Raw genomic sequence first — 14,611 nt, 5'->3', positions numbered from 1 at the left:
CTCAGATTTCAGATTTTTAAGTGTTCCTTGTCAATTGTAACTTCATTATTTTAACAAATCTGAAGTTCATGTAAATGGGCTTCTACTTGAAGGTGGGTTTTTGAACAAAACAGAAATTAGCAAGGTTGAATAAAAGAATCGTAAACACTGGTCAAATTCAAGACCTGAGATTTTGCAGGTTGTTTCAGAGGCAAGATCTGCAAACTATTCAAAACACTTTTCCCCCACTTTTTCTGTACGTGTAGACTTGAAATTCCACATAAGTTTTGCACAGTTTTGCTCATTTTTTGCACAAAACTGTGCACAGCACATAAATTAACACATCTCAGAGATATATTTGTCATTGCAGTTAGAAAATCGAAAGAAAGCTGGTGAGAAGAACTGAAAACGACTGCTGACAAAAGAACGTGAAGGGCAGCTAGAATGAAAAAGCATTCAGGTCTATAACCTTTTCCTAAGACCACATGTATTCCTTACGTAACCCTCACTGTTTCCTTACCTATGCAATCTTCTATTATCTGCAGTTCACTGATCTTCTAAGTTAGGAACTTTTGAACTCAGGCTTCAGATCATTTCAGTATGTCACTTAGCTAGATACTACAAATTTACTGCTAAAGAAGGTCTTGTCCAGGAGAGCATGAATCAGTGCTCAAACTGCAGTCCTACCTGCTCTTAACTTTGTCACAGGCTTATTCTAAGAACTGAACCTCAGAATCACAGCATTTATAACTGAAAATTGTTAGAAGTAGGGCAACATCCTCTAAGTTTCAGCAACAGTAGCCCACTCTGGCAGGAAGTGCTCTCTCCTCTGGAAGGAGTTACATAATGAGCTCAAGCAGTAGAAAATTAAGTTTAGGGATAGAATTTAGGATAAGTATTAGCAAGCATAGATACACATTTCAAACGTGTGTGCACTTGCATCTGTACAAGTGTAGTTCAGGGAAATATGTATTGTTGTTTTCTTACCGTAATGGCTGTTTTAAAGTTTTCCAATTCCTTCTCAGCATTCTCTTCAGTAAGATTTCTCTCTCTCTCTGCTTGGTTAATTCTTGATTCCAAGGTATAACTATCATTTCTAAAGGCCAAGGAAAGTTGTACAAATACATTCTGTTTGGATTTAAAAGAAGGCATTTTTAAAACACTGCCACTGTAATGTAATTTGCAGTAACAACTTATGAATAACAGTAGATATTTAACAAACTTCAGCGCTTAAAATATTAAATATATTGAAATATTAAATATTGAAACAGAAAATTGAATAAAATATCATTTAAAAATTGTTTCAAATATCAGTTCTCATTACTTCCTCTAAAGATATGAATGTTTTCACAAATGTTTCTCTGGGAGATCAGTAGAGCAGAGGCACAATGACGGAAGTAGCCTAACAGAAGCATGAGAATCACAATGCATCTGTTTTCTAACTGGACTTCCTCCAAGGGTCCCCAAGGTTTTTAAACAGATAGCCTGTGCAGAGGAAATCCAGGGATGAGCTCACCATTAGCATTGTTTTACCTAAGGGATAAACATCTACCACCAAAAGCAAAAGGATCAAGTGCTTAACGTTCTCTCAAACCCTGCTTTTAAGGGTTGTTGCTTAAAACTGAGGCACATGAAATAAAAGGCCCAAATAAACCAGGAATATATCCAAGATTATAATTAATTTAAATATAGAATAAATTTATTAAGGCATAAAATGCACTTTGCATAACTGAAAAATGTTAAATGAATCCAGAATATTTTTCTTCAATCAAGAATTAGAGCTTGTGTTATTCAGAAGCTTACATGAATATATAGCAATGCTCCCTTTGCTGTCTAAATTTATCAGTTTAAGACCACACTTACCTCAACTTCTTTTTCAGTAAGTGGAGGGGAGCTAGAAATAAAAGCAAAACAACTCAGATTTTTTGTTTTGTCTCTTAAAAACAAAGATATTGAAATATTTAATTGGGAATAACAAAGAATATCTTTCCCTCAAATATTTTATGATTCCTTTTCTTCAAACCAGTATTATTTGCTAGTTTGCTTGTTTTAAGCATCACTTGAGTATTAGCAGAAATAAACCAAAGTTTCTAGTAATTGCAAATATTGTTATGAATATCTGCACTGCGTTGTGATAAATTTCAAATAGAAGAGCAAGCCAGAAAATACCCTTTTAGAGTTGCAGGTCAACAAATACACTACACTTGTGATTATTATCTTTACATATTTTACTTGTGTTAACAGCTGAAATCTTGTGATGATAATAATCACAGATGGATGGCATTCAGGGCATGCGGCATCAACCACCCACTTTTTTCCTTACACTAAAAACTTTGAGGTCAACTAATTCATGATCTCCATGGTCAAGAAAACCACCCACTATCACCTCTCCCACAAGGCCTTCCCTGCTCTCAAACACATCATGGACAGCACCTTTCCTAGATGGCTCACTCAGTAAGTTATTTTCAACATGGTTTAGCAATTTCCCAGACTTGTTGTGGCAGTATGATATTACCAATTATATCTCAGAATTCAAAGTTTCCCATAAGGACAAAGGTAACCAATCCTACGATTTTCCGTAATTGCCTATAGCTCATGTCACTATCCTGGGTTTGTGGTGTGTAGTAGACACCCACAACATCTGCACTGCTATCTGTCCCTTTCATCCTCACCCAGAGGCTCTCTGCCCCAATGACAAAGGCTGTACAGGTTAGTGTCTCTTATGCACAACACCATACCTCCACCTTGACTGCCCTGCCAGTCCCTTCTGAACAGCCAACAGCCCTCCATCCCAACACTCCAAATATAGGACTCACCCCACCAAGTCTCAATAGTACCAGCGGTATCATAGCTCTGAGAAAGGATCAAAGACTCCGGTTCATCCCCACTTGGTCCTCATGCTGCATGTGCTTATGTGTAAACATTTCAGATATGCTCCTGAACCTGCAGTACTCCTGATGCTCCCATTAGCCTTGCCACTCTCACACAGTACTGTACCATCCCTTGGTTCAACATCAGTGTTCCTAGTGGCATTCCACTCCCACACTGATCCTACTTTAAAGCTCTCTTAAACAGTTTTGCCAATAAATGTTTTCACCAATGGACAAGTCAGTCCTGTCATGCTCCAGCAGACTTCTTGCTTCTAAGACAAAGAAGGAAAGAAACCCTTGAGCAATAGCAGATGTTAAGCAATCTGCTGACAACTGCCTACCTGCACATCTCAAGGACATGGAACTTACAAGTTTGCAGAATAACAACATTCATTTCCCAGAAAAATCGTCACTTGCAGAAAAACTACAGAATTTTGCCACGTCCAAATTTTTTTCCACTGAAAAATGTCTGGCTTGAAGAGATACTAACACTTCCAACATGATTTTATCTCTACAGCAGCAACCCCCAAAAAACAGGAGTGGACAGATTAGTAGCAGTTCTGTATAAAAACATGCTTGTAGTAAGTTAAGTTTTAGAATTTTTGATGTAGAACTTAAAAACTAATTTGAGAATTAGTCAATCACTGGAAGTGTGTGCTCCCCAAACTATTCAGAAAATCTGTGTTGCACATTTTAAGATGCAGCGGATTCTCTACATATATGAATCCCCAATTAATGGATTCCCAGAAAGGGAGTTCACTGAAAACTGTTAGTATGCCTTGCCCTCGGTGATTTCTTGCTACCTCCAATGAGCTTTTACCTTCCTGGAAGAGACTTGTGCACACGTAGCTTTCGCAGCAATATGTCAGGAATGCCAGGCATGACATCGGAGCTATTCTTTGTCTCTTCCTCTTCAGTGGGGGAGGGGAGAGGTGAAGGACCTAAAGACATTTTCAGATAAAAACCTTTCAGATGTTATTTGAGAAGTCATGCATTAATAATCAAGTCAGCATCTCACAGCCAAATAGTACTGTTTAAACCTAACCGTGACTTTTTTTTTTTAAGTTAATGAGGATTCTACTCCATCTCTACTCATTAAAAAAGCAGGGCAATCAGAAAATGTTCTCCACCTGTTAACGCAGAACATTCCTGGGATTACATACAGTGATTCATCACTCATCTCTTCTCCTGTCTTCTTTTTGAGCAGGTGCAATAAGGGTAACCACTGCAAACATCACTCTTAACACAGAAAATTTGAATTAATTGGTACTCTGATAGTCTCTAATGCACTGAAAAATTATTGGTTTTTTTTTTTTTTTCAAATTTAAATTGAATCCAAATTCATTACCAGAACATTTGACATTTCACATGTGGGCTTTATCAATATAGCTCCCTCATGTCTTGAATATTTTAGTTTATATTTCATAATAGAGTACTGTCATTTTCTAGGCGTTAAATGCCATCTGACAAACTGATTACCCCTATACTTAACTACTACAGTATACAACAGATACTACTACACTACTACAGATTTTATTCACTTTTGTGATGATCTTCACTACCGCATGTATCGTTCACACTGCATTTTCATTGAAACAGGTCATGAAAGACGCAAATTTTCACTTTCATAATGACTAAGATATGGTTCAAATGCTTTTTTTTAAAGTTATGTTACTTAATTTTATTTAATTTTGTATATAATAATTGCTTTATCGTCTCCTCTTACCTTGACAAAATTTAAAGAAGGACTCTCCTGTAGGAAAGTCAGGTTCCCCAGTTTTAATCCGAGACCTAGGAAGATATCTTTGCACAGCCTTCCTGTTCATTTAGCATAACAGATTCTTAGACTTTCAAAACAATATGAAAAAGCTCAGATTTTTTTTAATTGTGGAAAACACAAATGTGAAAGCTAGATTCTTTTTAGCTACATTTTAGTTCTGTGCAATTCTTTTATATTTAAACATCTCATTATTTAAGAACCACTGTGTATGACCTAAAAAAAAAAAAAAACATAGCCCAACACCAAAATGTCTCCAACCTAATATAGTCCACTTTTCTAAACATCTTTAGATGCAACATCGTTTCTAGGACAATCACAATAACTTGGCATCAATTACAAAATTTGCTGGAGCCAATATATTTGCTTTACAACAGTAATGTTGAAGTAGCTGGCTACTTCCTATTATTCAAGCAAAATTACAACTCGAGTTAAAAAGAACAAAGTGGCTTTTATGACAATGTAAGGAAATAAGTCTACCTAAAAAATGAGCTAAGGATTTGTCCTCTCAATTGCTTTATCCATTCAGGAGAAAAGTTTGACCCTTAATGTGCTGGCTATCATTTAGATGCGTACTAGACTTTAAAATATTAATGATACTTTTGAGATTTTGGTTGGCAAGCTGGATCAAATAATGGGTAGGTTTTCATAATGTTTCCCCCAAAAGTTTCAGATCTAAGTGTTTAAAAGACTGGTAAAATATCACATATTTTACACTTTCAGACAAAGTGCACACAGCAATTTTTGGGGAATATACTAGCAGAGTGATAGAAATAATACTATCATATGCAGGAATCCAAAAATACAATCACTACGTACAGGTAAAGGACAATAAGTGTCTTTTAATCTTGCTTCATTCAGATTGAAGATAAGACTGTTTCCAGAGATAACATGAAAGGTAATATCTCCGTCATTCCCACGTAGTAGAAGCTTTAAGGTCTTATGAAACAGCCCCAGAGTGTACAAAGAATAGCACCTCTCACACTGCATCCTTCTATTCCTGCTTCCCAGAAGTGTACCACACAGGGCAAAGGGTATGCTACTCGTCTCTCAATCATTTACTACCCTCCTACATTACTGCTCCATCGGAATTATTTTTGTAATTGAAGAATAAGAAACATTTTTTTTATTTTCTGTACTAGTTAATTATAAAAATCAGTGTATGACAAACACAGCCCCCTTCACACTTTTATGATACTGCACCTTTTTCCTGTTCAGCAGCTTCACTAAGTTCAGGAAGTTTAAGTCCAACTAAATTTTGATTTCTCATCAAAATATGCTCCTGTTAAGAAAAAAAAATAACATTTCCAAGTAACTTAATGAAAAAATCTCGATGTATGGAGCTCTGATGTGTGATGTTAAATATAACTTTCACTTTATTTAATAAGCATAACAGATATTCGTATGAAGTTATAGTTATTATAATATTGGTATTGCATATTTCAAATTTCATGCATGCATTATTCAGCAAAATTCCTGGTCACATGAATAGAGATTTGCAATGTGTTCCCCCTGCTCTAGTTGAAAAATAGAGTTTTAATAAACGAGCATGAAAAAAGCACTGTTGCAAATAGCCACAGTACTAAGCAGGTTTCCCCAAATGAAATGAGAAAATTCAGAAAATGAGATACATAAGATTGACACTTCATTCAGTAGGATTTGCTTACATCAATGCTTCATTGCTACTGTACTCTGCCACTATTCCCTGCAGGTAAAAAGAATGTACACTTAAGGATTAAACTTCATCAATATTCTCTCTCTAGTATCACCTCATTTTCTACTTTCATATTCTCAATCATATTTAAAATTCACAAACATCTGCTTTCATTTATGAGATATTTCTCAAAGTCAGAGCTCAAATCCTTCATAACTGGAATTACATTTCATGTTTTGTTAATTTTTCTTATTGTAACTACTAATTGTGTTTAACAGCCAGTAAGATACTCAAAATCATATGGCTCAAGTGTCTCTATAACAAACATTTCTAGTACATATGTAGTAAGAATGTGTTACATAAACAGGAAAATATGAATAACCAAGCTGACATACCCAAGCAATACAATAACCAAAGTGCAGAGTTTGACATCCTCCTCACCATTATGATGGTCTTAAGGAAAGGAACTACAGCTTCTAAAGGGGAGGAAGGGAAAAGTCCTGTTCTGTTTACAACATGCGTGTACGTGTTGGTTGCTTTATCTTGGTGGTTTACTGTTTCATGTCACTTTTCTCAATACAATGGTTAATTCTTAAGGCTTAGTTCTAAAACTCTGGACACTATAAGACATTCTCAGAGGGTGTTCAAGTAGCAAAAAACCATACCAAAACAACTTCCAGTCACCTGAGATATTTAAAATAGAATATTCTTGCCAAGTTCAGTATTCCTGAATGATACGACTACTGTCCTTAAAAGGGAGACTGCCAAGAGGTAAACAGGATTCAAAAAACACCCAACTGAACAAAGAAGAAGTGATTTTTAAAACCAAAGAACACTTACAAATAGTTTGTATTGCACTATTGTTTAAAACTATTGTTTTAAGCCTGTAAACAAAACCATAGTATCCATTTCTAAACTTAAGGTAAAGCTTTCAGTTTATATACAGGTCTCACTCCTTTCAGACAGAAATCAGCCTGTTAGCATTTTGTAAGAGTCTGGTTCTGAGGAAAATTCTGAAGAAGAAAAAGCGCAGTGCAGTGAAAGAAAGGAAGTGAAAGAGCCTAAGCGACCCTTTTAAAGAGAACATTGTTATATCCTCAGGAAGGAAAGATTCTTCAGAACTAGAATTCTTCTTAGAAACCAGATGAGATCATTTTACTTGTATGTATGTTTTATAAATGACATGATCGTTAATCAACTGCTTCTTGTTTACAGTTCATGTAAACTGTGCAAAAAAGAGAAACTGATTTATACTCACCTTTTTGTCACAATGAAAGCAATTAGTTTGCTTGACACTAGTACTATAGTTATTTCTGAGGGCAAAAACATGCATGTGCAAGAGCACACGTGCATATTGAAGACACAACAGTACAGTTTATGCATATTGTGCGTGAACTGCAAAACAAAGTAATTCCATGGCATTTAGTTATCAGTTACAATTTACTGAAGTTGCGAAGGACAAATAATACAATATGTTGATTTTGCTAACACTGCTACCCATTATATTGGTGTACATTTCTTGAAATGATAAAAAAATAAGGCTAAGCAACTTGAAAGTTCAGTAAGATATAAAAATAAGTTTAAAGCTTAAGTTAAAGGATACAATCAGGACTCACCTCTCTGAGTTTTGTCAATTTCTGCATCCGTACAGGTTGAACTTGGATTTGGAGGTCTTTGAATGCTTTTATTTGATTGCTGGATTTATTACCAACAACAAAGCTTTTATCTTCCTCGGATGGTAACTTTACGGGTGTCTTATCTTTCTGTCCAGGCTCTAAACTATCCCACGATACAGCTCGTAGTAGAGGAGGACGCAGCCCACACAGTTTAAATTCTGGTTTAAAAGAAACTTTATGGTCCCTCATTTCTGGAATAGGACTTTTTAGCTTTGAGTCTATATTTCCTATTCCTGGTCCTGGTAGACAGGTTCTTAAAGGAACATCATTTTCTTTTGCTTTCTTGAGAAAGGATTTTCCAAATTCATTTTCACAGACATTCAAGCAAGTGTTAAGAGACATTCTGCCACCATCACTACCTGAAGGGGAGCACTTAGGTAAAGTATCTACATGCTTACACGGATCAAAGTTTTCTTTTTGTTCAGAGAGTTTTTCTTTGGAGTTTTCAAAACCAGCAGAACGAGGAACCAACCTTCCCTGAGAAATCTTTCTTTGATCATTCAGTCTCCGATCCATTAATCCTTTGGAAACGTTCTGAAAGTAGAGGAACACAAAACAGAAAAATAAATGTGATTTTCTTTTCCCCTGTATAGGATCATTTTCCTTCACACTGATGTTTGCTTTTAAACACATGCTGTTAACAACAGAATAATTTTTAAGTGCACTTGGAAAAAAAAAATGAATAGGGAATCTCTTCTCTGAACCTTTAAGATAATATCCTCCCCATTCCAGAAATCCTCACATAACCAGGATTCTCACCATCTTAACATAAGTTGATCATCCTAACATAAGGTTTGCCTGAGTATATGCCTCTAAACCCATATCTTACTGAGTTTTACAGAATTTCTAGATTTCTTGGTTTGATTATTTTGTGTTTTTGATCGTTCCTCATCGCCCAAGAGAAATAAAATATAGGCTTGTACACAAATAAAAGGCACATACTGTAACTTCTTCCTGTGTTTGTCACATCTCCATGTTTATGCCTAGTTCCATTTCTAGTGGTGTGTTTAATTCTATATAATACTGCTGAAAGATCTCATTAAAATGTACTTGATTACTCTGTTCACCGATCCATACCTTATCTTTCTTCTATTCTATTGTTACTTGAGATAAACAATTTACACCATTTTACTGGGTGCACAGGATTTCCTTATCATGCAACTTTAACAGCAACAGTCCTACCAGCCAAATATAATTACAGGTTTTAGGGCTATGGCACTACGGTTAAGGTATGTTAGTCATCCTATTCTCACTGTGATACAGTAAGATACAGAGAGAACTGAGGCAGATGTATAGAATATATGCATGCAAACTATATAAAATCTTACTCTGCATATACCACAGGTTATAATTTGGTTGCAGTCTCCATTTAGAACTGATGAACAACTGCATATACCTTCTCTACTTTAGTACAGAATCTGCACTTTTGCTAAGAGCACCTGTGTCAGTAATTTAAGGCAACAAACACACTATGTTTGGGGGGTCTGGCCTGAGTATGTTGCTACTCTTCCCCTTTGTAGTTACTGCTCCAAAACTCTGCTGTTACATATTTAAAGCATTGCCTAATCCACTCATGACAAAATCTTTTCAAAGGGCCATGTGATGCTACCTGAAGCAAATTAGAAAGCACTCACATAAACAGCTCAACAAATAGCAACATGAAGTTGTAACATCCTATCAGCAATATCCAATACTAAGTATGGTAACCTCTTCCGCTCAACTACATAGATCTAGAAGAGTTCATCCATCTGAAACAGAAGCATACACTGAAATAGCTGAAGTCTGGGTATTGGGTGTGTTAACCTTAGAATGAAAATTACTCAGCATATTGATTTTAATTAAGATAAAGCATGAATAAAAACATGTGAATGGTAGGATACAAAGCACAGCTGTAGCCTGTTTTCCTCCAGTGCATTTGCTGGTGCTTTTCAGTTTCTTAGTTAAGTATGCTCTTTTCCCTTAGTTTTGTTTTTCTGTTCATTTAGCAGACATTTCTTAGTTTATTTAGTCACATAAATAACTTGTATATATGCTAAGAAAAAAGCAGACAGATTTAGTGGATGACCATACGAAACACTTACCTCTGCAGCTTGTCTGTCATCCTCTTTGAAAGTTCTGTTATTCTAGCAAAAAAGGTAAGGAAAAAAGAATTGTCTTACAAGATTTGCTTACATATCTAATGCTGCAAATGTTGGATATAGATATTAAGGGATAACCTTTAATACGTAATTTTTATTTATGTTTTTACATTGTCCCATTTATTTTTGAATTAATCTTAGGAATTATTTTTTTTTCCATAGATTAGGATTATATTGGATCTTTTTCCATTTAATATACTTATCAATTCTCTATGATCCTTCAGTGCTTATTACATCATGGATTTCAGACTTCAGAATTAACATTTATTAATTCCTGAATTTGTAGAAAAACATGCCAATAATCTCACTTTAGCATAGAAAAAGGTATTGAAAACACTCACTTTCCTCAGGGATTAATAGGTCAGTGTAGCGTGATGCAGTACTTTAATAATCAGGGTACTGTGCAGAATACTCAGCTCTTTCTTACCTGAACTGGAGATACTGACTCAACACTAGTGGCTGTACATACATCAGACCCTAGAAAGACATGTGTGATTAAAGTATGATTAAATCCTGATGGCTTTGCTCAAAAATTTGAATACCGCACATTAGCAAATCCATACACACACAATTACATATAGCATGCTAAGAACAAAATATAATAAAATTAATATTTAAAAAGAAAAATGAAACCTGAAGTACGAGAAGTGAAAGATCTTCAAAACGTAACAAAATTCTACTATTAAAAAGAGTAAAAAAGAACCTGTAGGCTAGAAGCAGCGCTACAGGAGCACAGTATAATACAGAAAAAATATATAAGTAAATAGATAAGCCTTAATGAACTTGTCATATTCACAAATATATGCTTTAATCTATAGATTAATTTATTCTCCAGAGGAAATTGTAAACATGTATTCAGTGAGCATGATTTGAGCCTGCATAGATCTTTTTACCTGACGGAATAGGAAGAGTAAGGGAGTTGCTCCGAGATGTTACTGGTGAAACTTTTGGACTAAGGGTAGGCGAAACTGCTTCATGAAAACAAAGAAAAAAAAACAAGATAGTAATTTTAATCTCTAAGCCTATGGTTTCTGAATTTTTTAAATTTAGATAAGATTAAAACATTAGTCTTGTAGTCATCAAATAGTCACATTTGTCCAAAGCCTGACCAGTCATTTTAATTGCCAACTTATACTTGACTGTTAGGAACTTAGAGTAGGCATTATCTCATGTACTTAGCACAAACTAATAAGTTTTGTTGATATATAAGTTTCATTTCCCTCAGTTCCATGAGAGTTCTGCAGAGAAGTGGACACAAAGAGAAGGGCTCATAAGCAATTTAGAAAAAAGAAGGAAATTTTAATTTAAAACCACAAAGTTTTATCTCCTTACAGAAAGTGCCAACCTGATTTTAAGACAGAATTTTGTTTTGATTTAGTATTTCAGAACTAATTTATAGTCCTATTTAATAACAAAATGACATCTTGCCCTAGCCCTCAAACAATTCATACAAGAGATACCATTTCTAGTGACACTCCAGAACAGAACAATTTATTCTATTTCTTTTTTAACAATTATCTGACTCACTTAGCTTAGTTTATGACTATATCCAGAATAAAAGTCAGTATAGTTATATCTGGGTGGTATGGTTTTCTGCAGTATGAACATTTTGTCAAAGTTTCATTTTATCTACAGTAGGAACTTGAGGCAGAAAATCTTGTCAGATTTCTGGTTTTTTGTTTGTATGTTTAAGATTCTGACTGAAACACTTCCCCTTTCGTGTTCCATTGCCTTTAGTGTACAGTTCAGACACCTAGAAACACTGTCTTCCACTGTTAAATTTAAATATCAAGATTATTCTTCTCTATTTTGTACTGACAAGTGACGAGAAGCTGAGAGAGTACTACCTACAAATTAACAAAATGTATGCATACAGTAGCACTGTATGCATTACAGTAGATGCTTATTTGTGCTTTGACAGATTTCCAACATACCATCTAAAATTGTATCCTCAAAATCTATACCTACCTGTGGGTGACTCAGGGAGGCTGCTTCTTGACTTTCTGCCTCTGCGCATTAGAAATCTTTCGCTCACTTTCTTTGCTTCTTCTAGTAATTCAAGGTTCTTCTTTTTGTCTTCTTCTGATATGTTGACATCTGGTAGCTGATCATTTACCAGATCAATCACATGACCATTGTTGTCTGGGTTGAAAATGGCAGAATTAGAACAGTACCTCATGTATCCGAGCTTCACTTTGGAATAATCAGTATGAAATTATCTTTAAGTTCAGCTTTGAGTTTCCATTAATTAAAAATTCATGCCTGCTCATCTTCTAATGCTGTTATATTCTCAGTTTTAGGTCAAGTCATCAAAAACACTGATAACCTTCTGAGATTCTAGTTTGTCACAACAGAATTGGCTTTAGATCCATCTCAACTAGTAGTCACAGCATTTCTGCTGTAGACTCAATTTTTCCAAGAGTTTCGTGTTTCCAGTTTTTCAAGGCTAAGGTCCCATGAATCCGGCATAGATTTATGTACACTAGCACTAGTTTTAACACATAAGTGATTCCATTAAGTCTTCTATAGAAGAAAGTACAGAGTTCAGAATTAAAATGATTGTATTTCATATAGATAAGGTATTTCCACAAATGCAGAAGCAACAATGAAGCTACACCTGGCAAAAATACAGGCAAAATTTTAATATCTAAAGCCTAAGAACTATTAAGCTACTTAAAAAAGCAAATCGATCGCAATCATTTGGTAAATGTGACAGAATTTTCCAAAGAAATTATAGATCCTAACAGAAAATGTAATTGTTAAAAAAAATACATTGCTAGAGATTAATAAAAACAAAAACTGAAATTCCTTTTCCTTATGTCCACTTATGGTCATGTTAGATACGCAGACCAGGAGAGTGCATGGACCAAAAGCCGCAGACCTACACTTAGATCCTTGGGCTAAAGTATTGTTTTCAGAAGAATTTTTAATTAATTGTCAAAGAAACTCATTAATCTTTGACTTCCCAATTGGTTGAAAACACTAATCTTTGAGCACTAATTTTTACAATTCCCTAGGCTACCACTGAGCAAGAAATATAGCCTGTTGTCAGAAAGGTTCTGTCTGTACGAGTTGGTGTGAACAGCTTCTACAGATGTTCATGGAATTTTAGGGAAAGTATTACCTGAAGACAACTAGCCAAAGAAAGGAAAGGTATATGCTGTTATGAACAGTGAGCACCTTCTCTCTGCATGGCTGAGAAGTTAATCCCAGTACAACAGTGTAAATACTGCTTACGTAAACTCTTCTTAAGAAATGAAAAATATCTTCTTTAGGACAACCTGCTTGTTTTCATTAAAAGTTTATTGTGATATGATAGCCAAACTGGACAATCTGAAACATAAGTGCCCCTTAACAGCAAAAGTTCCAGTGTTTTAAAAGTAACCAAAATCAGTATTATTGAACAGTATTTTGAACACAGAGATGCATGTGCATCTCTGGCATTCTAGAAATACTGACCTAACAATTTTGTGAAACCAACCATAGACATACTTGTCTGGACCTGTTCACATGCAAGCCACTTATGATCATAAACTCTTGATCATTATGCATTCTGGTAGCAATACTCATAGTGCATGCGTTACAAATAAGTATGCACAGGAAAAAAAAAGACGTGGTCAAAAGAGTCAGACTCTATACCTATGTCTTTATTGCACATCACATTTTCAGAGAAACATGCTAGCTTAAATGAATAATCATTGCTTACCAACAGAAGTCAAGGAACTAGTTGAATTTCTAGTGGCACGGTTAGAATGTCTTCTATGAGGACTACGAGGTCTAGAGAGAAAAATGAATGAAGAAGTATTACGGGAATATGTCACTAAAAAAAAAAAGCTCTACTTTTTTCTACTACCACTAAAAAATTAACATTAAAAGTGAAAACATTAATTAAACAATACACTTTTAAAAATATATTGGAATGGCATTAAGAAAGCATGAAATATAAACTGAAAGTATTTCCATTTTGCCTTCACTCTATCTTCCCAGAAAATCTTGAGTTTAATGATTGAATGAAATCATCTCAAAAGTGAGGTTAAAGACTTATGGACTTTGAAGGTATCATATGAAAGTTTTTACTGCCTTTCATATTTAAAAAAAACCACAGTTTTTCTATTATGGCATAAAACTCATCTAAACGCAGTATGTTGCAAAAAGTTACTTTTAGACTTCATAAGTTGTTACAGTTTCCTAAAATAAGTTTTATGCTTTAAAACTATTTCCTAGGCTACCACAATTACACAGAACCAGTGGAATATCTCATAAAATTAAGTGATGATCCAGCAGATAATGCTTGTTTTAAATGGTTGCATTGCAGTTCTAACTCTTAAGCAATCTTTTAAGCATATTTTAAAGATAGAAGCAAATTATAGCACCAATGTTGATCAATAGTTTCTGATTAGTTCTTCATTTAATTTAAGGCCAGACTAATAAATTTTCAAGACAATAAGTATGCTTTATTAGTAGAGTGAAAATAACAGTAATTCCATTCAGCAACTTACTTTCACGTATGCTTGACT

At 34.8% G+C, this 14,611-nt stretch overlaps 1 protein-coding gene across 26 annotated transcripts in view; it reads right to left on the bottom strand.

Moving 5' to 3' along the window:
• Positions 1-14,611, bottom strand: part of IRAG1 (inositol 1,4,5-triphosphate receptor associated 1) — a 72,150-nt gene that overhangs the window by 11,827 nt on the left and 45,712 nt on the right. For all 26 annotated transcript variants that reach the window (XM_015286442.4, XM_040701191.2, XM_040701190.2 and 23 more), the window contains 10 exons: positions 13,801-13,871; positions 12,063-12,236; positions 10,988-11,065; positions 10,522-10,571; positions 10,038-10,079; positions 7,897-8,490; positions 5,830-5,908; positions 3,670-3,790; positions 1,843-1,873; positions 967-1,107 (listed from right to left, as the gene is read on the bottom strand). In XM_015286442.4, coding sequence (XP_015141928.2) covers positions 967-1,107; positions 1,843-1,873; positions 3,670-3,790; positions 5,830-5,908; positions 7,897-8,490; positions 10,038-10,079; positions 10,522-10,571; positions 10,988-11,065; positions 12,063-12,236; positions 13,801-13,871 — 1,381 coding nt within the window. The remainder of the gene's footprint in view (positions 1-966; positions 1,108-1,842; positions 1,874-3,669; positions 3,791-5,829; positions 5,909-7,896; positions 8,491-10,037; positions 10,080-10,521; positions 10,572-10,987; positions 11,066-12,062; positions 12,237-13,800; positions 13,872-14,611) is intronic.

This window comes from Gallus gallus, chromosome 5 (genome assembly GCF_016699485.2).
Source record: "Gallus gallus isolate bGalGal1 chromosome 5, bGalGal1.mat.broiler.GRCg7b, whole genome shotgun sequence".
In the NCBI taxonomy this organism is placed as follows: domain Eukaryota; kingdom Metazoa; phylum Chordata; class Aves; order Galliformes; family Phasianidae; genus Gallus; species Gallus gallus.
This window is presented reverse-complemented; position numbering and strand designations above follow the sequence as displayed.